General features: G+C 44.8%; 1 protein-coding gene and 1 long non-coding RNA gene across 5 annotated transcripts; one reads left to right on the plus strand and one right to left on the minus strand.

Annotated features, from left to right (window-relative positions):
• Nucleotides 1-1241: 1241 nt before the first annotated feature.
• On the minus strand, nucleotides 1242-19795 carry LOC135378083 (SHC SH2 domain-binding protein 1 homolog A-like). 3 transcript variants are annotated; one of them, XM_064610945.1, is made up of 9 exons: nucleotides 19751-19795; nucleotides 18496-18698; nucleotides 17954-18043; nucleotides 13328-13561; nucleotides 9801-9918; nucleotides 4370-4523; nucleotides 3471-3727; nucleotides 1571-1812; nucleotides 1242-1492 (listed from the first exon to the last, which is right to left on the minus strand). In XM_064610945.1, exons 1-9 carry the CDS (start codon nucleotides 19778-19780, stop codon nucleotides 1405-1407), a joined length of 1416 nt encoding a protein of 471 aa, XP_064467015.1. In that variant the 5' UTR covers nucleotides 19781-19795; the 3' UTR covers nucleotides 1242-1404. The 3 variants fall into 3 exon arrangements, with proteins under 3 accessions (XP_064467015.1, XP_064467013.1, XP_064467014.1); XM_064610943.1 differs by lacking the exon at nucleotides 19751-19795 and adding an exon at nucleotides 19360-19740; XM_064610944.1 differs by lacking the exon at nucleotides 19751-19795 and adding an exon at nucleotides 19203-19328.
• A 248-nt stretch (nucleotides 19796-20043) lies between these two features.
• Nucleotides 20044-23113, plus strand: LOC135378085 (uncharacterized). 2 transcript variants are annotated; one of them, XR_010418264.1, is made up of 3 exons: nucleotides 20044-20197; nucleotides 21666-21813; nucleotides 22620-23113. It is a non-coding gene; the product is annotated as an uncharacterized LOC135378085 (long non-coding RNA). The 2 variants fall into 2 exon arrangements; XR_010418263.1 differs by lacking the exon at nucleotides 20044-20197 and having other exon boundaries at nucleotides 21147-21813.
• Nucleotides 23114-23948: the final 835 nt, after the last annotated feature.

Below are 23948 nucleotides of genomic sequence, written 5' to 3' on the forward strand. Positions count from 1 at the left end.
TTTATCTATATTCGTAACGATCGTTAAGCAAAAGTGGAATTTGATCACTTTTATAGCTCCACTCAGCAGCTGATCCCATTATAGACAATAGCTTGAATTAAAAACATAGTATCGGGCATGAAGGAATGTGAGAAACGTTATTGGTTATACCATGTCTCTGCAGATTCACGGGTTAATTGCAGAGAAGCAGCTCCTCAGCGTTACAGGTGTATCACGGCCCAAATACGTAACATTCGTAACAAACTTGTCCAAACGGCCTTTATTTCAGTATAAGCTCTGGGCATTTTGTCAGCATAAACCGTTGTGAATGCTCCCTTCAAATTCGCGTACGCGGTGGAGGGGACAAAAAGGGAGCCTGCTCTTTTTAAGGTGGAAGCACGTGGTAACATGGTCAGCCTTGGTGGACCGCGCGTCAGAGTTTGGTCGAACGCTTACAGGGCTTACTACATTCCCTGAATTTTTGACCTGTTGTTGATGTTCAAGGCATTTATTTCTACACACACACGTAAAAATTAACATTGTACATAATATGTATGCAAATACATATATATTTACATACATATCAGAGTGGTGTCAGATATGTATCAACTAAAAGCAAGTGCATGTTTGAACCTGCTTGCACGATGTCCCACGTACGTCCATATATCATAAAAAGACGTTCCCGGGATATTCGCAGGATCTACAAATGACGAAGAAGTGCCAGTCCACAGAACGTCTCGGGGATGTAAATGGGCTCTGTGGCAAAGTCCGTGGGATATCCCAACGTCCAAAATAGGATATCCTGTAGACGTTCAGTGGATATATATGGTTTGCTGGGATGAGGAGTTCGTCCGCACGATCCGCTAGGGGCGATAATCATCGGCCCGCGAGACCTACATCATGATTGGACAATGGAAATTTGAATTTTGAACGCGCAGAAGTGGACGTACGACTACCGTAGCAGACGACAGCAACAGCTCCCATGAAAAAGCGTAGAATGATAATCAACTTTAGAAAGAAGCATCTCCCGGGGGACATCCACCCCTTGTGAGGTAAAAATACTACCTGAAGTACAAAGTATTGCAGAAAATTCAGTAAGCAATAGCCGGGCCGATGAGTAGCGCCACCACTAGCTTCTAAATGCGGCGCTGGGAAGGGGTGCCTATGACATGGTCGTTATGATCTAGTAGGTCGTGTATCAAGGGATCGTGGTCGTGGTCACGACGTAAAATAGAAAAAAAGTGGATAAGCAGATACCGTGGTTGTCCATTAGAAACTCTATTTCAACAAGTAAAAAGCACATGCGCAAGATGTCACACATCTTGATGACTGCATCTCACAAAAACAGCTGCCCACGCATTTTCACTTGCGCCCACGGTAAACCAGTTTCTAAATTTGATCACGTCTCAGGTTGCATATCTTGATTTAACTTGGCGCATACAGGATGCTAAATGGGCCCATTGTGTTCTCCTTGAAAGTACTGTCCTTTGTACTGATCCCCAAGAAAGACAACCTGCAATGAGGTGGAGCATTCACAAGTCAAGAAAAACATGGTAGGATGAAGTGCAATTTAATAATTGAGATGCTGTACCTAGAAATATCTCCAAAGCCTCCTTCCTTCATAATCTCCATGTTTGTATTAGAGTTTAGAAGCACGTTCTCAACTTGGATTCCGAAAGCACCGCATTTCTCCACAACAGTTTGTGATAGCTCTATCGTATTTGGCTGTAAGCCTGGCTGATGCTCAACCATGATGCCACTTTTCTTGCAGTTACTAATGGTGGAACAAGTAGTTTTCAAGATCCCACCTGCTCGAACACTAATGCCATGTGTCTGAAAGACAGGAAAAGCCATCCTTATCTCTGTGTTACGCTACAAATGAAATGTCATGCAAAGAGCACAGCTGATAGCTGAGTGCCATGTAATCAGCACTTATACAGCCTAAGCAAACTTTGTTTTTCATAAACTGCAGCAATATTGACATATGTAATCAATGTGCTTAAAGTGCCACTCCGGACTCAGAAAAGAGCGTTTATTTTATTTAGTCCATGAAAAGAATGTACTTCAAGGATTCTATACGCGAAATTTCAATCCTGTTTACGAACGCTGTACATTTCTGTCAATTTTTGAAGATCTGCTGAGCCTCCACAAGTTTCGATGACGCGACGAGCGAGTGACGGCATCATAAGCCCACGCATTACAATGATATGTCATATTCTGGAGAGGGCACTCGTCTCCTAGCAACGACGCCGGCGTCCAGGGAGGGTCACGTGGTGGTGAAGTCACGTGAGGCTGGTCGAAAGAAGGGGAAATGGGAGAGATGTCTTCTGCCTCCTTTGTGTTTTCCCGAAGGTCGCAGCGGTCAGATATATGTCACGTGGGGCTCCGCTAACGAAGTGCAAAAAGTGAGTCCCCCGGAAGACGCGAAGGGCAACAACGTTGCCAGGTGAGAGCTGGGCGCTCCGTCGGAGCCTAACATGACGTCACAGTTCTCAAAAATAAAAATTAATTTTCTCTGTCTTTCTCGTCATGGAGAGTCAAAATATTTTGCAGGAATGTAAAGTGAGACAAGAAGATTTCAGTAACATAATTTTGGTAGGATTTTGAAGACATGAGATTTAGTCCGTAGTGGCACTTTAACAGCAATAATAAGAAAAACAGACAAAGACCAAGAGAGAAGAGCTTATTGTGCTCACATTCACTGTAGTGATGTCATAGCAACATATTCATTACCAGGGCTCCTAGGATTCTGTACGTTGCGGAAAAAGGTGGGAGAAAGCTTTCCTGATTGTGGTCACAGAAAATCTGGACTTTGCATTTTTAAACTGCAAATCACAAGCCTCATTTTATGGGAGCTGAAAGGTGTGAATTTTGTTTCTCCAGAGGGATGAAAATAGTGCTACCCACTTCATCATCAATCTTCGACCATTTCTTTGTTGCACTTTCCAGCACATCGCTGCAGCCAATCATAAACTCACAAGAGAGCAATGGCATATTCTCTGAATGTCTGCAAGAGCCCCGAGCTGAAGCATAATACCCAGTACTTTTTTAGAATGTTGGCATTCTACAAATTTCTGTTATCTCTGAAAGCGAGATACCCACGATTCAAGCCCAAGTTTTGTCAGGTGACGAACAGAGGAACTTAAGCAGATTAGGAGTTTTGTTCCACACTAGCTAATGCTAGCATCACAAGGAGGAAAATGTTGCCGGAATGCAACAGTTCTACCTTCTGTGTAGGGGCGCATACCACTTTTGGGCACTGACGCAAGTAGCCGGATACACAAAGCCTGAAAATACACAACCTCGCAAGCTTGCAGCCAGATTTTATTGCAAACAACAGCAGATATAATGCTTCACTGTCACCATTCAAGCAGCGATTTGTTGCTTTTCTAATGGAAAACAGAAAAATTCCCTGTCTTTTGACGTGCAATCAGAATATTTTTATCGCAGAAAACTAGGATCCCTGTTCATTACTAAAGGAGGTAATGTACCATTGCAGAGTTGATTTCACAATTTTCCACGACCAGCTCAGCATTTTTTAGCACTTTGAGGCATGTGTCGGCAGTGCTTCCTTCAATGTGACAGTTCCGGAGACCAAGTGAGCCGCTGTGAAGCACAATTATATACTGCACATGTCTGGAACTCCGAATGGTGATGTTTGAAATGCTCAAAGTTGAAGAGCTGCAGTTCATAAATATGTCTCCAGCATCAATAGGAGTCAGGATGGTCTCCCCTGGACTTCCCAAGCCTGCGTATCCATATCACAGACCTGGTATCAGCACAGTGTCTTGTATTCATAGGTCCAAACAAGCTTCAAAACCCCATAATTTTGCGTGAGGCCCAAATGCTTACTCACAAAATCATGTAGAGGGCACCAGTGGCGCAGGTGCCACCATTTTCCTCATCGCGCAATACGGTATACAGCAGATTGAAAACATACCACAGTGGTCTCAACTGCAGAAGGTAGTGCATTTAAGAAAAAAAAAAAAAAAAAAAAAAAAACCGGTTTCAGCTGTACGCCACTTTCCCAATCACATTACAGTTTGCTCCATATATAGAGATTACAGAGACTGCCAAATCGCGTGGGAGGTGACAACTACCTGGACGAGCAGCATGAGCGACGCTTATGCCAAACTAGCCTTTATACTGTGGAAGACACATATAGCCTAATAGTAACTGCTGAGCTTTCAAAAGCCTAGAAGTATTATGAGGAAATTCATTACAATTCATTACAATTGCACAATTCATGGCTTTACATCACGAGAAAACTACGGTCATGAGCAACACTGCAGTGATCGGTCTGGGGATTAATTTTTCCCAGCTCAGCAATTTGAAAAAGTTAGAAAAGCCATTCTGGAAAGCACTAGACAAGCACAGATATTTGACTCACCTTCTATGGAAATATCTCTGTCGAGCCATGGAAGTCCAATACATGTGTGAATTCCAGGAAAAATTAAGACTGTGTCACCAGAAGAGGCACAAGAAAGTGCAGAACCAAGTGCATGATGAAATTCTAGACATGCTTCAGGGTCAACCTTTGACAGCTGCAAATGAAAAGGTATCTCTCATGGGTATGCAGGTACCTTTGATCCCTGATATCATACACAAAACACACATCATACGCACAAGACACGGAATAACTAAGACTAAGATCACCTACCTAGGGATTAAGACTAATTATTGAAATAAAAAGCTCCATTTGTCATATATTTCAGTTTGCAATGTGCATGACATGCATGGAAAAGGTTGTGTGTGGTACCCACCAGATACAACTGCTATTTTTCTTGGGATGCGCCCACGAAGAACAGGGTGTGATAGAAGTTCAATAACTTCAGGAAAAAGACAAAACACGAGACAGGAAGGTTTTGCACATAATGGACATTGGAGTAGTGGACACCGTTCATTAATGCATATGCTACAATAATGCTTCTCACGTGTAAATCCAAGCACAAGCATTGCTTTCATAAAACAGGTGCAACATGTATGCGTATACCAGAGAGTCGAACCGAAACGTTTATCGGTTCGGTTCAGGTTCAGGTTTGCCGATAAGGGTTCAGTTCCGGTTCAGCTCCCGAAGGCAACTATAATGGTTCGAACCGGTTTCTCCCAATCGGTTCGGTTCACAAACCGGTTCAGGAGCCACAGATGGGAATGAAGCACAACAGGCAGGTTAAAGCACTCTTCCGTTTGTGTGGTAGAGTGCTGGTATAGTGCTGTGGTACAGTGGACAGGTAGACGTCAACAGTCCTTCAAGATTTTTTAAGATTTTGCGCGATATGAAAGGCAAGATAAATAGTGGTTACAACAGCAGCATAACCATGAATTACCTGTTTGGGTTGACTGCCCCGGCACATAGCTCGTGTCATGCTGGTTAGCTTACCCACCGGGTTGTTTGCAGAATCTCAGCAGGAATATAACAGTCAACCAAGCCTGCTACTTTGACCTAAGTCATTTAAGTTATTGATACTGATACTGATATATTGATTACCAGTCAGGAGACTCGAATACATTTTAATCAGCAAACGATGCTTCATGGTAGTTGGATTGGAAGGGTGCGATTCTGAGCCCACGGTTTTTATGTAAAAGGCACGTTATCGTTCATCACTGACCGCCGCCGTGCTACCATGTCACCATTAGAGTGAAGTGTCTGAGAAACAAAGACAAACCACGCTCAAGAGCAAGTGCAAACAGAGAATTCAACACATTTTCAACCAATTCACGATATTTAAATATGATGTCCATTTTACCAATGTTTTAACCTTTTTTATTTCAAGTGCACAAAGAAAACCAGCATCGTTTGTTCTTTTGCAAGTTCACACACGCATGTTGGCAGTTTATCCTGCAGCATCATACACACGGACGCATGCTGTATTTGCAGTGATGGCCAGTAGTTAAACTACCTGATTGTAGTTAAAAAGTAGTTAACTACTTGCAGAAATGTAGTGGCAACTACTAGTTAAACTACTATTTTAAGTAGTTAACTACAGTAGTTAGGTTACTGCAGGCGCCAACTACTTCCGATTTTGCCGAAAGCTTTATGGCACAATTGTGCTTCCGACTTTTACCTTGAGCTACTTGTTTGATGAGAACGGAGGTGCAGAGCAATTGTGTCGTGCATGTGTACTAAATCTTCACTTTTAACGCTTGTCTAGTGAAGCCTCACTTGCTGTGAAATAGTTCTGCAACTTAGTTTATCGCGTAGGCACAGAAAGAATCCCGTCGCAAGCTTTGTATTTGACGGTCGTAGCAATGGCTTGAGCCAAAGTTTATCATTGCTTGTGATTCATATTGAGGTGTCCAAGAACACTACAAGGGATTGGTGTTGATGAACAACGTTAAAGGAGTACAGAAGGCCATCCAAAAAAATTTCAGATTAAGACATCTGATGAAAGTGTGTGTGTCATTATACCGAATAGCGCGAAATGTTTTGATGTGTGCAATTTGTTTCCCAGAAAAAAACTCACATAAACATAGCTCCGCGCCTTCACCCTTAACTCCCCACTCCAGCTATAACGAGGATGAGGAGGTATGATGGCACGTCACCGATGACGGCATAAGGAGACTCGTTCTGGTTTGCCGGTCAGTGGGTCAGCGCCTTGTCCCTTTGCCGCCGTAATCCTGTTTTGCCAGTTTTCCCGGAGAATTGGGGAAAGAAGGAGCGGCCGAAGCATTACCGAGCAAGGAGAAAGGCTTTATCAAAACCCCGAACAGCCGAGTAGCAGACGACAGCGGAGTAGCAGACAACATTTCTCTAGGCCAATCAGCGAGCGTTCTCCTTATAGCGTCAGCGCGGGGTTCCAGGCAGATCACAGGCTGGTACTGCTCTTCACCACCGTTGCGCACAGTCACTTTTTGCGGCGTATTTTAAATTCAATCTCTGCGATAATTATGACTCCGTGGTGCAAATTACTTCGCATGGTGCATCTTACTGGCCTACTTAACAGTTTTATAGGAAGAAAACTGGGTGTTAAAAATGACTTCTGTGCTACTTTAAGTAGTTATAGATGTAGTTAAAATACATTGCAGTAGTTAAAGAAGTAGTTTTAACTACTCCCCTGAAAAGTAGTTGAACTACTAGTCAAACTACTCCATCGCGAAGTACGAGGGGCGTTCAAGTCAAACCGGGACTTTTCATTTTTCGTAAAAGTAAAATGGACTTACAGACGAGAAATTAGTTTTATTTTTCAACGTAATCCCCAGCTGTACTGATGCTCATGTCCCAGCGTTTTAGGAGGGCTTGGATGCCAGCAGCGTAGAAATCCTTACCGGCGCGTAGCAGCCATGATCGGACCGTATATTCTTGACGTTGTCGTCGCAGCTGAAGTGGCGGCTCCTAAGGAACGCCTTCAGTGGCCCGAAGAGATGGTAATCGCTGGGGGCGATGTCTGGACTGTAAGGGGGATGTGGGAGCAACTCCCAGCCAAGTTCCAGTAAGGTGCGTGTCGTGAGATGCGCGGTATGCGGGCGTGCATTGTCCTGTAGGAGGAGAACTCCTTTGGTGATGAGGCCCGGCCGCTTTTGCTTCAGCACCTTGTGCACATCCCCGAGACCCTGCCAGTATTGATACCGAGACATGTTATCTGTCGGTCCTTGAGGATCAGGCGCTCCACAGGTTGGATGTTCTCAGGAACTCTGACACTGGGCTCTGAGCCGCCCCGGCCGGGATCACCCAGCACTGATGTATGGCCGTCTTGGAACCGTTTGCACCACTCAAACGCTTTGCTGCGGCTAAGTCTATCGTGACCATACTGAGCCTGAAGTTTTCTTTGAATTTCAGATGACTTTACGCATTCATTCACAAGAAACTACATGACAATTCGCTGTTCGATGTGCACGCTCACCTCGTTGTCGGCCATCTTGTCCAGCACGTGTCTTGTGTTTTGCACAAACTTTGGACCACCACGTGGTGAACGCGGAGGCCTGTCGCGTGTGAAAATGACGAAAAGAAGTAGCACGAGCCATTTGTACACTCAGGAGACAGAAAGTCCCGGTTTGACTTGAACACCCCTCGTAGTTAGTAGTTAAACTACTGTGTAAGTAGTTAGTGGCCATCACTGTGGATTTGAGCTCAGACAGTCTGCTTTTGCAATGCACTGCACAAAAAAGAACAGAAAAAAAAACACACAAAAAAAACGAAGAAGATAAAATTTGAAAGACGGTTGGTCCGCCTACTCTGATTTATATACAGGATGTCCACGATAACCGTAGAAATGATCTCTAACCGACGTCAAAGGAAAACTGACAGCTCTCCTATGACGTTTGTGTCACAAACGCGCTGATCTTACAATACAGCACCTGTTTGTAGCACAAACATCATAGGAGAACAGTCAGTTTTTCTTGGACAGCGCCATGTGTCACTGATCATTTCTGCAGTTACGGTGGACACCCTGTATAGCTGAGGTTGATTAGTATATTATTATAATATATGTCACTTCCTGAATGCTGTCGTTGATCCCTAATTCTTATATATATTCTTGTGTATGTCTTAGACATTAGCAGTCAAAATAGTTTTCATTCATAACTCCCCGTTCATAATTCCCCATGCACCATCTTGAAATAAAGTTGTTGCTGTTATTTCCCGACTCGAGAAAATCCACAGCACTCCTGCAGGGCATGACTTTTTCGGCAAGCAAGAGGAAGGCTACGAAGCTTATAAAAGAAGAAAAAAACATGAAAAAATAGCTTTTATGTTCATGTACATCATGCAAAGTTCCACCCTTAGTTCTGTATGAACCGTTATTTGAACCGGTTACCAGTATTGTTTTAATGGTTCAGTTCTGGTTCGGTTCGGCCAAAAATAACGGTTAATAACGGTTTTTGGTTCGGGTTCGGGTTCGACTCTCTGGCGTATACACAACGTCCAACTTCCCAGGATATGAGGTATGAACAGATTGCAAAAGGTATGTGTTTCTAGAATCCAAGGCAGGATCACATCTGTGGAAGTTGATACCTAGAGGTGAGCGCGGGTAAGCAAATTTGTACCCGTACCACACCCGCAGGTGTGCCACCCGTGGCATGTTATGCGGGTATACCCGCAACCTAAGTGTAGCAAACCAAGACCAACCAAATAGCAAAACGAATCGGAAACAAGAACGACATCAATCTGAATCACGGCTAGTTTTGAGCATGCCATGCAGTGAAGTTCTGTTTTAGGGTCTGTGTGGGAAAACGACTGACATGATAAGAGCTATTGCAATCGAACTGCGATATTGTGAGATGATCAGCTTGTGTGTTGCCGGATAGAGGTGAGCCAAAAGGAACGCAATGTTCAGAGTCCACAACTGTACCCTGTAACTGTCCTCATTATATGGCTTCACACACGGTAACCTGTTTTTTACACATGTGCAACTGATTTGTATGTTATTGTGCTAGAATACCGATTCACATATTTTGTAGCCCACTTGTATACTCTATTATGAGAAAAGCCTGAGAGTGAGCAACAAGTAAAACAGACAACATAGTGGCTCAATTTTGTGCTGTTTTGTGTTAACTTTGTAGCTTGTCCACCAGCTTGCATGTGTTTATGCTGCCTCTTGCACTTTTTTAATGCGAGTTGAGCTTTGTGTGTTTAACTTAGCAGCATATAGCTATTTGCTCTGAAGTTATTATTCGCTTTAACTTTGCAAGAGACTCCAAGAACACAATACACTGTTTGCATAAGTTGAGAAATGGATAATGTTGACTACTCTCCAAAACAGCACAGCTGAGGCCATTTTATCATAGGACTCCTAACACATACAAACATATAAGGCCAGCACACCACAAACTATGCTATTGCTAACTTTCTAATACATATGAACAAGTCTTGCATTTCTATTTACCAGCAATTTTGAAAACGTAAATGTTTCTGCAACCATGTGAACCACACGCCCATCATGCTTTCTTGCACCTTCCAACTGAGGCGACCGTCGCAAAAAGTCATTCCTGACCAACAGATTCCTGCAGACAAGAACATAGAACTTGAATGCCAGACATGACATACACTTAATACATAAGACATGACATACCCTTAATGTTTGCGAGCCCCTAATTTTTGCAAATTTTACAAATTTGAAGGGCACACAGAAAGTTTGGGCAAGAAATCATGCTTCAAAAACTAAGCTAGAACTGAAATATTATTTTCCCAGTTAGTAGTGCAGGTTACTAGTAAAATGGGGTAGATGCAGGACAGCTGGTAGAGGAACTCGATGAATTTGAACTGCTTTGCAACACAGGCATGTGTAATGCAAGTTTTATCAAATGGCAGTACAGGCAGTTTCGGGATTATCACCAATCAAGCAACAGATTTTAGCATCCAGAATTCGCAAAATTTAGTAGGCACAATATGTGTCCTGCGCCTGATCCACAAAAAATTGGGGCCACAAAATTTAAGGTTTTACAGTGTACAGTAGACTCTTGATATCATGAAGTCAATGGGACGGGAAAACAATTCAATTCAAGCGCAACTGTCACAAAAACATCGCAAGTCTATGAAAGTGTGTGGAAACTCTCAGGGGCCTTAAACCAAGTACTATATTCAAGCAAATTAACATTAGATGATCACCTTTGCAACCTGTTCGTTAAAAAAAGATGCAAGCTGGGTTTGCCCAGATGTTTTGCCATATAGCACACACCTTGAACGATACACCATGGCGCTTCTTAGATCATTCAAGCCGCTCATTGCCTCTCTTGAACTGAGCTTTTGGCTTGCTAAGTGGCAAAGCCAATTCATTAGCTTTTGCAGTCAATGTGGGTCCACGAACACGTACATTGTCGGCTCTGAGATTTTTCAACCACTTGAGAAGTACTGTGTCAACCTCAGAGTGTTTTTAATCATGGACACGCTTTCTCTTGCTACAGAAAGTCTTCTCAAACACGTCCAGTACATCCTATTTGCTCTTCAATATTGTTGCCAATGTTGACGGAGCGATGACAAATTCCTTAGCAATGTCAGACTTGGATCGGCAAGCTTCTTCCATCTCTTGAACCAGGACAACTTTCTACTCGAGAGTCAAATACTTCCGCATGAACCTCTGCGGAGCAATCACAAAAATGCGCATGTGCACACCGTGTGCACGTGGATTGCCAGGCCAAAATGATAGTAAGCACACGCAACCTGCCTGTGTCTTGCTCTCTTTTGCTGCTCAAAGCATAGGTCGTTACCCAGCATCACTAAATAATGGTGAGCTTAGGTTGCTGTCTGAATGGGCTGCTGCGAGTGGGGCTATCCTATTTGAAACTGTTAACAATAAACCCTCAAGAATAATCGCGTAAGTATCCACCATTAAAAATAAAATGTCCAGAATATACGCTTATATATCCACAATTAAAAGTAAACCGTCTAACCATACATCCTTAATAATAAATTCTCAAAAAAACTACGCTTAACAATATATCGTTTAAAAATGTACTATTCAGAATCTATCCTATTTGATCGGTAGCTGTAGCCACATGGTATGGCCGCAAACGAGGTGTCGTTGTCCGCTCTGAAAAATAGTTCTCAACTTGTAAACTTCCATTCGGCGTAGCTGAACCCTGATGAACCTTGTGACAGCGTTACAACTGCGCCAAAAAATAGTTCAAAATGTTTGGTGGTGAAGATGTGCCACTTGTGCTAGATTCTTGTCTTGTTTTTGGTACAAAGTATGCTTGGTTCATTGCATTCTTACCATGAAACAACTGCACAGACACAATGTTATCCTTAGTGTGCACTTATATCGTGCAAGAAAAATCATGCATTTATCATGCAGTACGCACAATGTATTAATTTTGTGCACTCAAGATATCATTGCCACCCCTTACGTCATACGTAGCCACTATCAGGAGGAGCTGTGAAACACTATCGTTGCTCCCGTCGACCACAATTGCAAAGACGCGTCGTCAACTGGCTCTCCAACATTGCATTTTTCACGGACGCAGCCATTTCACTGATGATGGTAGTGGCCTTCGTCTGTCCACACCTGTAGCGCTTTGCTTAGTCACATTTTGGGAACATCTTCTGGAACAGTGATCACACGTGGTCGCTTACGCTCTGCGGCAGGTTGTGCTCAACCAGAAAACCCATGAAAAGGCATGGATGGCCATGTGGCATTATGTGGTTCGCTGCTCATCTTCTTACCTCTCTGTTGGGATACTGCCAACTCAGCCTTCCACGAAAAACATGTTACGGGATGTCTTATTCTTCAGGAATACATTTTGGGCAGCTTTTAAAGAAAAATGGAAGAAGAAAAGCCCAAGGCCCTATTTTCCGGGAGATTGGAGGGCACGTCCGTACAATCGGGAGACTGAACGAAATTTGGGAGTCTCCCAGATAACCTGGGAGACTTGGCAGGTATGCAGAGATAGTTGAGGTGACTGAAATAAGCAGTGGTGGCTCCTCTATATGCATTAGTGAAGCTACCATTCTTCTGATGGATAAGGAACTATAATTTTTGTTCCAGTCACACAAGATTCTGCTTTTCCTGTTACTTTCTTACATGACAGTCTTATCTGACATACCTGTTTTATGTACTAGTTTAGTCCTGGAAAAAGAAGGACGACGACACGCATGTGCACCTGATGGTCCCTGGGAGTTTTCCTGTCATTAAAGTGTAGTTCCAATAGCGATTAGTGTGTGGCTTCTCTCCACCGTCTCGTCTATTCATGGCATCTTCCAATTCTAATCATGTACCAACTAGCCTAACAGTTTATGCTTCTCAGCAGTTTAAAGACTGCAGGCTGACTACGGTGTAGCTAAGAGGCGTCATGCGCCCACCTAAGCCAATCACTGACGTCTTCAGATTTGTGGGCAGAGTTGACCTGACCTGAGGTATAGTTGAACAAATTATGACAAACAGTTCGTAAACCTTGATATACACCCAATAACTTTTGGAGTACCTAGAGCTGTTTCACAGGAAGCAATACCCCCATCAAATAACTTTGAAAGAAACTTGTCCAGTTAGTTCAGAAAGAGGGATTAAACAGAAATACCAATGGTAATTCCAAATGGTACTTCCAAATGCTGTGGATCTAGTTGTCACTGTAGCCTACCTGTAAGTTGTAACCGATGCGTAATAAACAGTTTATCAATTGAACATGTTCAATTGATAAACTGCATTACGCATCGGTTACAAGCAAGTCACATGATGCTCCAGCTTGGAGCGCGCATTACGAGCTCTCCTAGATGCCACGTCTTCCCTTTCCCCACCTGCCTCTACTCGTCATGATCTCTCCTCTCGGCCATCTCACATATCTTCCATCTCTACAGTCACAGCCCACATCTGCGGAATGCCATACCAACCCCTCATTTCCAATGGGAATAGAAGAGAGAATGCAATTCAAGTAAAAGGAAGTTGCAAAACTGGCCGCAAAAGACATGCCTGTGACTTACCTTAGCAAAGGGTTCTCAAGTAGCTCCATCTCGCGAGAGAGCTCTTCCAGGCGCATGTTAAAGTGGAGAGCTTGAGCCACATCTTCCTCATTCAGCTCAGATTCAGAGTCACTCAGAGACATGTCTGCCTGGAGCTCATCCAGACGTTCTCTGATTTCCCAGCCCTCACGCAGAACCATGTTTGCACGCGCCTCCACTTCGCTGGGCACGAGGCTATGCTTAATATCCATGAAGCTGATGTAAGAGGAAAGATAGGAGGCGGAGGAGATGAGCTTGTGACAGAATACTAAGGGCGGGTTCACACGAGGGACGCATCCCTGGGATAAGTCCGCTTTGGCATGGTGACGTCACGTAGACCGGGGAGTCCCAGTCCCCGCTGAGCATTCACAGACGAGGGATGGGAGCGGATAGGCTTGCCTCCAACAACACTTATTAGGCTACGTGAACTAGTTTTCTCACTTTTCTGCACTGTGATTGAACAGAAAAATTGAGGTTTTGCACTTTGGGGTACGTTTCATCTTGGCCGCTTTCCGCGCAGAGACTGGAAGGTGACGCGGGTTCAAATCCCCGCACCGGCTGTGCTGTCTGGGGTTTTCCCTGGGTTTTCCGGCAGACTTTCCAGACGAATGTCGGCACAGTTCCCCTTGAAGTCAGCCCAGGACGCCCCATACTAACCCCCGTCTCTCACTCCTTCCTGCTGTCCTCTCTCCAACTGTCCACATCTGTACGCCGCTTATAGCCACAGTTGCTTTGTGCTGCTAACACAAAATAAATAAATAAATAAAATTTCATATCAAATGTTCCACGATGCAGGAAACCATTGCACCAGTGAAATAAAAAAGAAACTGCTATCATCGATGACACATATTTTGCGGTCGACGCCTTTGCATAAGAGCAGGGTTGCTGTGCTGCGGAATCATAAAGCGTCCACTTCGTTGAAAAGAAAGAAATCAAACTGCACCGGGTTTGCAGTGAAGGAAACAGACAACTGTCAGTTCTCGAGACCGGACACGTACTAAAAGCTATTTACAGGACAAAGCGACATATGCATATGGGTCATTCCAGGACAAATCACCCGAAGGTCGTGCTCGACCCCCCCCTCAGTTTTGCTTCCAAAAATTATCATGGACCCCTTATTGCAAGTAAATATATTTTCCCGAGTTTTACTGGACAATGTTGAACAGTTGTCGATTTAGGTGGGGTCAAAGTTCGTCAGAATCGCGAAAACCATGCTACGAAAAAAGTTACCTACTGAGAAGGGTTTTGAGTCTAGGTGGACTTTAGTCACATAGAATGAAAGAGCGTGACCCTAACATTCTGCCAATATCAAGTTCTTCCCTCGTGTTTCATTTTCGGCCAGCGAAACAGGGCTGCTTTTTGGCGCTATTTCTTACAACTTTGCGCCTTTCTAAGGGCACTTTTCGCACGAGCTGGAAGGGACAAATAAATTCAGCGTGTTCTGTACCTTCCACACTTCAAAATCACATGTTTTGAAGGCCGACCACACAATACTTTTTGCCCCATTTAATCCCAAATGCCGTACTTTTGGTAAAGTTGGCCGTTTTCAACGGCATTTTTGAAAATGAAGCGGTCGGCCGAGAACAATCCAAATAGATGGAGATGACAGATCAATATCTATACTAAAGCATATAAAAAAATTGAGAAGGTACTTTCTGATAAGGGCGAGAAAATATTTTTTATATCCCTCCCACTCTACACATAGTTACGCTGAACGGCGCACGGGTGGGTCGCGAGGCTTGGTTCGGGTAACGTTTATCCGAGTGGTGAAGTTTTCCTATCCGTTATGGAGGACCAGAAGAGACATTATATTCAGCTAAGTCACATCTATGCTACTACCGCGCACTAGCTCGAGACGCTCATGTGGTGCTTGCTAATCTATCCACACTGAACAACTGGCTGCTGATGATCACCCAAGCAGACTGGAATGATAAAAAAAGTTTATTTGCAATTCAGACAGTTTACCTATTTTATTTTCGCGATTGTAACAGTTTGAAGTAAGAGCAAAAAGATACCCACATAAATGAATGCACAACGGTTTCATTATTATTTCATATTTTCTTTTGAAACGTTAAAAAGCAAAGGCGACCATTGTTACGGTATCTCATTAGAAGTGACCACTACAGTTTCCTCTGTACGGCGAAAAGATAGGTCTTGAACGCTGCTCAGACTGGAGTTTCCGTGTGTGCCACGCACTTTCATACCGCAGTCCTTCATTTTGCACGGGCGCATTTGCTGACGTTCCTACTTCGGCCATTGTTCAACACAACGACTTCAGCAAGAAACTTGGAGCAATAACAACCTTTTTGGTTACCCGTCATGCATCACATGTGAGAAAGACGACCATAAACATACAGCTGAGCCGCGGATGAGCTCTCCAAAGCTGATTTCAAAGCCATGTGTTAAAGGTTAAGTGGAAGTACGAGCGCATTTTTGGACGCTACAATGCAGCAAAAGCCATCCGCTCACAACGTGACATGCGTTGCTATTAATCATAAGAAACTCGCATTTGAAGGGTTAGTATGGTTTGCTCAAAATGTTCCCTGTGAGTGTGAAAGCATCGCTGTCGTTTCTCTTGACTACCACTTTAAAACGCCAAGAATTAATGACTCTGAGAAACAACTACTAACAATACTTACCAATGCACTGATAACAATAAAAACTACACAGTTTATTAACAAAAGGGCTGGCAAAAAAGAGGACATGCTCATATCCGCCCACAGGACGCGGCTTGTGAAACCTAGGCACGCAATCTGTTTGCGCGCCTCACAGGGAGCCGTCTCGTGCGGCCCTCGCGTAACCATGTGCGACATAAAAAATATTTTTTCACCCTTATCAAAAAGTACCTTCTCAATTTTTTTATATGCTTTAGTATAGATATTGATCTGTCATCTCCATCTATTTGGATTGTTCTCGGCCGACCGCTTCATTTTCAAACATGCCGTTGGAAACGGCCAACTTTACCAAAACTACGTCATTTGGGATTAAATTTAGCAAAAAGTATTGTGTGGTCGGCCTTCAAAACATGTGATTTTGAAGTATGGATGGTCCAGAACACGCTGAATTTATTTGTCCCTTCCAGCTTGTGCGAAAAGTGCCCTTGGCAAGGCGCAAAGTTGTAAGAAACAGCGCCAAAAAGCGGCCCTGTTTCGCTGGCCGAAAATGAAACACGAGGGAAGAACTTGATATTGGCAGAATGTTAGGGTCACGCTCTTTCATTCTATGTGACTAAAGTCCACCTAGACTCAAAACCCTTCTCAGTAGGTAACTTTTTTCGTAGCATGGTTTTCGCGATTCTGACGAACTTTGACCCCACCTAAATCGACAACTGTTCAACATTGTCCAGTAAAACTCGGGAAAATATCTTTACTTGCAATGAGGGGTCCATGATAATTTTTTGAAGCAAAACTGAAGGGGGTCAAGCACGACCTTTGGGTGATTTGGCCTGGAATGACCTATATGCAAAACCTATCATAATCATAATAGTCGCAATCATAATTTATCTGTTGTTGTTGTTGTATCGTGCAATAAGGTCACATTTCCAAGCAGTGCTCTAGTGGGTATTGTATTTGGAGATAAACTGGCTCGTAGCAAAACCCTCGTTTTCCCCATTTTTTTCTTGCTTCGTGAAGACCCGTACAAAATGCCCCTTTTTTATTACGCGGTTATTCGAATCCCCTCTCCTTCAGCGGTCAGAGCTGTGCAACAGCATGTCGAAAGAAGAAGAAACAAAAAACAGTCAAAAGACGTTGCTCCGTCCTCAAGTCCCCCGCCAACATGGGGACACGGTGGGATTTCGGTCCCTCGTGGACCGGGACGACGCACATTTTGATGCACTGTGACGTTTACACCATCCGCGGACTTATCCCGGGGATGCCCTCGTGTGAACCCACCCTTAGAGACAGCATATATACATCATAGTGGTTACATTCAAACATGGCAACAAGTGCAACAGGACACACATACACTGATGGACAACATAGGACGAGCTTTCGACTTCAACTGATTTGCTTTACAAGAATTCCACAAGCTGCAGCTACCTTCCCAGTTCTTCCTGGAGAAAACTGACCTGATCTCTTTGGAAAGTGACTGGACTGGTGACACATGCTGTTTCTTGAATGTAAATCATTCCAAACCTCTTCCTAGCAGAGTTGTGGGAAAATGTCAGTGTCCTTTTAAAACATGTGTGCGTGGTTGACATTAAATTGTTAAACCCTTACTGAACTAACCTGCTTGACTGCAATGAGTTAGATGCAAACAATGCATGAATGAATGCATAGAAGAAAAAAAGACAGAATAGAACGCGAGGTTCAAGTTCCGCACGTCACAGCAATGAGGAGGCCACACATAGCATGCAGGTGGGACCTAACCAAGCAAGTCTGTGGCAAAAGGGATGATTATAGATGCGACTGTCTCCTAAACTATTATTAGAAATGAGAAAAACTGCAAGAAATAAAGGTACACTTCCTTCTATACGTGTCATTTGGCTGCACCAATGCCTCTTAGGAATAACTTTTTTCTTTCGCTTCTTGCAGATGGGTTGTCTGCTGCACTCCAATATTGCGTGCATTTTTTAAAATCTTCGAAAGTGCTATGGGCAAAACTCACAGCTTGATCCGCGAACTAAGTTTTGTGCTGAAGACTTCATCATCGTCTTCTGGATCATCCCATGGTCTCCATACATGATTGTAAAAAAATCTGCAACAGACGGGATATCTTCTTTCAATGGCATTACATCAAGCAATGCAAACGGACGAAACAAAAACTCTGTCGAGATTCCAAGAAAAAGAAACCTACAAAACAAAAATGCAAGTGAAACACCCAACCAACAATTGACAGATATACTTCTAGTAAACCAAGACAAATACTTCTAGTTCTTCAAAAAAAGAAATTTGCCTAACCCTCTTTCCTGATGCTACAGTTTTAAATACATGTACTATACATATAGCGTATGCTAGCCCATAATAAAAACAACTAACCTAGCTGTAAGACATTTCATTCTTTACAACAGCACTAAAAAGGGTGACAAGCTCAGGGCCACCTCTGCTCTGTTTGTCACCCCTTTTAAAATGAACAATAAAGTGAGTTAAAGTGAGGTCATGCAACTGAACTAGGAACATCCCTAAGTAACCTCATACAGAACCACTGACCTAGCATATTCAATTGCAACTGCAGTGGTCTTATAATCGTTATGTGGGCCATCCTCAAACAGAGGATAAAGCTCGACAAGTGGCACAGGAATGCAGTTGCTTTCTAGCAGACGATTCACACCTTCCACGCTTCGGCAGCTTTCCGAAAGGAGGGAAATCAATTTGATATCTGCATCCAAGCTTGTTCGGCTAACATTCAAAACCTGTGCAGAGAAAATGCACCACTACGATAATGCATAGGATAAAGTTTTACATGTTCACTCTGAGAAGATCAAACCTACAGACAAAGTATACTTCCGTCAACAATATTCACAGGCTGATTCTAGGTACATTATGCAATGTATTAACATATTGCATATGCAGATAAGGAAAATGTGTCAGAGAAAAGTCATGCACATGCCTTATCACCTATTTCAATTTGGCATTATTTTCCTCCTCGGGGAAGATCAAAAGTATCTTGAGAAGAACAGGAGGAACTACAACAACATCACTGTGTTCCACTTATTTTCCTGTTGCTCACACCCAACATCTCTTTAAATATGCAAAGCACTATCATTTCTTGTGAACAGGCCTGGTGAAATAAATTACATCCATCTCAAGTATGCAACAATGAAAATATTTGACTTGTTTGCACACACATTTTCCTCGTCTGAATATTTTAGCCTGGTAGAAACAAACTGAAATTCTGCAGTGGGGTTAGAACTGACAAATGAAAAACATAGGAGAAAAACCAGGAACATAGGCGCCGACTGCAGGTGAGGTGGGTGGGGGAGGCTCCCTTTGTGAAGTCTACCCACGAACAACGAACAACAACAGTCCCAGCCCAGCACACTAGTGTGGCTCACAAACTACAGCAAAACATACTTCAACTAGAAAGTCGCATTCAAATGGCAGACCGGATGACTTCCCACTGGCTCTCCAAATTCCTTTCCAACCAACAGGTTCTATAACTTGGGTGATGTACCGCACAAAAGCATTTTCAACATTTTTCGCTGTTGCACCCCCTAAAATATCTTCAGCATACATGGCTACTACGTCGTCCAAGCTCTCATCTTCCAAACAAAAGCGGTAAACGGGAGGATACTTGGGATTGAGAGAGTAGCTTGACATGGTGTGCTGTGAATGTGGGCAATCGTAAACGACAAAAATCTGGATATATCAACGACTGGTTAGTAGAGATTCAGATTCTCAAATTCAAAGAAGGCACCGGGAACGATAGGCTTATTTGTAGTGGTGTACACGACCTACTACCTACTACTATACTAGAGACCTGGCCCCTGGCCATCCGCAAAGCTCCCAGCACCGGGGTAGTAGTTCTGACAATCGCCGCTTGGCTATGAGATTTGGCGCTAGCTCACACTATTCGTTACCACGTGACTTGCCGAAACCGCGGCAATGCATGGTGGGCTGTGTTGACGACGACGAAGCAGTAAGAGAAAGAATAGCGCGTGCTTAGCAACAGACTGTGTAGCACGAAAGACAGTGGCAAGAGTGATAGTGTCATTCCCTCTCCCCAATAATGCTATGTGGCGCTTACAGTGCTTACAGTGGTGGCCACTGGTGGCCACTACCGTATCCCATGACCCGGCTTGTCGAGGTCGTGGTGCTGTAGTGCTATAGTGTAGCGTTGACGTTCTAAATCCAGCCCGAGCCAATGTGTTGCCAGACTTGAGCTTGAGGCTTGAGGGCTTGAGGGCTTGTGGTAAGCCGACAAAAGAGGGAGGGCGCAGACAAGCTGGTGCTGAGCTGGTGCATACCAGTGATTTCCCCAGAAATTCATTGCTGGGGGGTGCCGAGCTTTCAAGGGGGGGGGGGGGGGGTATGCTTGGTGAAGGTTCCGCTTACGGAATGTTTCTTAGACAGGGAAAGAATCGTGGCGCAATGGTGACATATCTGCACAGCTTCCCCGTTTTATTTGTACATGTTAGAACACAGTACATTAGAATACAGATTCATAATGAACAGCATTTCAACATTAAGATGCATAATGACACGACCGACAAAGAAAAAAGACTAGCACCTTGCCTTACGAAGCTCAATGAATACCTGGCAACCAACGGTGAAAACCTTAGACAAAAAAAGCAGAATACCTCGCTTGATTGAGTTGGGCGCAAACGGTTCTTCATGATCCACATTGAGTTTGCGTGCCCGCACGCATTTTTGCTCATATATGCGCGCAATATCTGCATATTGAACAGTCACTTTCAAATGATTTTAGAGAAATGCATGCTACGATCATCTGCATGGCTGTGGTCCTACATCCCAAGTTTGACAGTACATGATGTAATTTGCTGCGCCAGACTCACTACCAGCCAGAACGTGCTGGTGGCCGAGTTGGTTGGGGTCACCTGAGAAATTTCAGGGGGGGGGGGGGTGTTGCAAAAATGCAAGGAGGGTGTACACCCCCCCTGAGGGGGGTGTAGGGAAATCCCTGGTGCATACTGAAGGCTGGAACCGGAGACACGGAGACAGAAAGAAATTTTGTCGTCTCCGTGTCTCCGGTTCCAGCCTTGAGGTAAGTCTGTCACTCTGCAGCTTCTCCTAGCTAGTGTGGGAATATTTATCCCACTCGCGGGTCCCCCGTCCATTCTGCCGTTGAAGAAGGACACAAGCAACCAAAGAATAAACAAACGGACAACAGTTTATTGCCATACGGATCCAGTTCAGCCCACCGTTCTCTGCCCACACCAACGACCCTCAAGTTCCCTACACCAAAGAGGAGCAACGCTTGCTGTGCCCTACATGCATGGTCCCAGAAATTCATCGGGGAGAGAGGCTTCCCTGGGCCTATCCGGCTTGGCACGCAAACAGCTGCTCCGGGCGTTGGTGTGGGCAGAGAACGGTGGGCTGGGCTGGATCCGGTATGGTATTAAACTGTTGTCCGTTTGCTTATTCTTTGGTTGCTTGTGTCCTTCTTCAACGGCAGAATGGACAGGGGGACCCGCGAGTGGGATAAATATTCCCACAAGTGGCGCCCAACGTGGGGCTCGGCTCCCAATCGCCTGAGTCTGCAGACTATGAACGCTGCACTGACTTCGGAAGGCGATGGGGAGAATCGGCTCTGTGGACGGGTCCTGTCTATTCGGTTGGAGAAGGGTTCGGTTCTTCTTTCCTTTTCTTGTGGTTGTTTTACCGGTGACCCTCAAGCGTGTTTACTGTTCGTTCTCTAGCACCCACTTCGGATCCTGGAGCACTGATTGCCCCGTGTGCAATTCCTTGGTTGCGGCGCACAGAGCCTGATTACGAGCCTATCCGACTCGCGATCCTGAGGAAGCCAGGTCTCACCACAGGGTACATTTATGCGACCCGTAGGACCAGGTAACTGTTTTAGGTACTTTCAGTGCCTTGACCAACACTCACACAAAGAGTTCGGCTGGACGCTTTTCGGTGGACCACCTCTCGCAGTCGTAATAACGAAAGGCAGCTCTCAGGCCGCCTGATTACAGGACTGTTATATTTGCCACGTTTATGCATCAGCAGGCACTAAATTCGGCACCCGTCACCTGCTTGCAGCGGGTTTGCATCACCTGACCGTGCGTTTACGGCGCGGTCAGATTCCGTTCAGCAGAATATCCCTGCGTATTTTCACGAAGGTTGATCCAGGTTGGTATGGGCCACCACTGACCCGAACCTTTATGACAGTGACACGCTCCCTGCGACGTCGGATATCCGTCATATCCGTAGGGGACCAGTTACTATCTGTAGTAGTATTTGTGATATTGGCTGAACAAGCTGTTAATAATGGAGCGGTTACTCTACTCATCAGTTCCAAGTCGCATTTACCTACCCGAAAACCGACCGCTATCGCTAAGATCTCGGAGATACCGAGACTAGTTCGAGGGCTGTGCCCTCAGACATCAGCGATAATAGTCACTGCGAGCAGCTCAGAATATGTTTCCGAGCCTGTTCTACGTTATCGCACCTCGTTCAGAGGAAGAAACGTTCCTGCCCATCGGTCACTAGACCTCAGTGCTCTCGACTGGGTTCGGTCTCAGCTGATTATTGCATGCACCCCGTGTCACGGCTGTTTGCGGTGATCAGCAGTGTTCTAAAAAGGCTACACAGACCTTTTGCGGTCGGAGTTTACCTCCTTACCGTTCGCTGTGCTTTGTTGTTTTCTTTAGTCTTGACATGTCGCCAGCCCCAAGAGCAGGACCAGCTGCAGCCAGGACGAGAACTTCGAATGGGCATGACTCCCGGCATGACCGTGGGAACAGCGCCAGCCCAGGTGGACAACGTGGTGGACTGCGTGGACACTCTCGACGGCAACCTTGACCGTGGTAGCTGATGGTCGACCAATATCCTGGGCTTCCTCCGCTAAGTGGTCTTCCCAGCAACGTCTGCTTCGCGGCGACGGCCCGCAGCGCGTGTTGCCCCCTTTCAACGGTCTCACGCTCGAAGACCGCCACCCCAACGACCCTCAAGTTCCCTACACGGAAGAGGAGCAACGCTTGCTGTGCCCTACATGCATGGTCCCAGGAATTAATCGGGGAGAGAGGCTTCCCTGGGCCTATCCGGCTTGGCACGCAGACAGCTGCTCCGGGCGTTGGTGTGGGCAGAGAACGGTGGGCTGGACTGGATCCGGTATGGTATTAAACTGTTGTCCGTTTGCTTATTCTATGGTTGCTTGTGTCCTTCTTCAACGGCAGAATGGACAGGGGGACCTGCGAGTGGGATAAATATTCCCACACTAGCTACGCAGTTCCAGTCGTTACGTGCATTGTTTGCAATAGTGGTGTTATAAAAAAAAGGCACTAATCTGCAATGCTATAATTCTAACAACAACTTTATTGCGAGGTGATGAATGAGGAGTTTCATCGCCAGGGGTGATACCGATACTTTACGACTCTACCCCATTGCTGGAGGCGATGCGGGGAATGAAATAATGAGCCCCTTCACAATAAGGATCGAAGTCATATGGTATCCAGAAAGTTGAAGAGAGCTTTGAGGGCAGAGCGTTGGTGGGCTGGATGTGGCCAGGGACCAAGCAATTTTGTGGGGGAGAGGGGGCGAGTACGGTTCGGGAAGGTTGGTAGTGTGGGCAATGGAGAAGAATGTGCTCTAGATCTTTACAGCACTGCACTATAATTCTAATTTAAGTACCTGACTATGTTTTTCGCGTAGTGTGATGCATACTTTGCCATATTTGATGCGGACAGGCCCGAGATCTGTATTCCTGTAGGTTTTGCTGGTTTCGGGAATGCTTTAGGGGAATATAGACCTCTCCCTGTTTGTAAGCAAATGATGTCATATAGTGCCACCAATTTGCTAGAGTTGAACTACACTCGAAGCTAGGCGAACAAGGTCTGAAAGGGACGCGACCTTCGGTCCTATACTTTTCTTTCAATAGCCCCAAGAACACACAGTCCCCAGGATGTCCTCACAGTGTCATTGTGTCCTCGTCCTTCGATGTGTATTCCCAGAACGTCCTGTGGATGACACTTGCGGATTGT

Source organism: Ornithodoros turicata, chromosome 1 (genome assembly GCF_037126465.1).
Source record: "Ornithodoros turicata isolate Travis chromosome 1, ASM3712646v1, whole genome shotgun sequence".
NCBI classification, from domain to species: Eukaryota; Metazoa; Arthropoda; class Arachnida; order Ixodida; family Argasidae; genus Ornithodoros; species Ornithodoros turicata.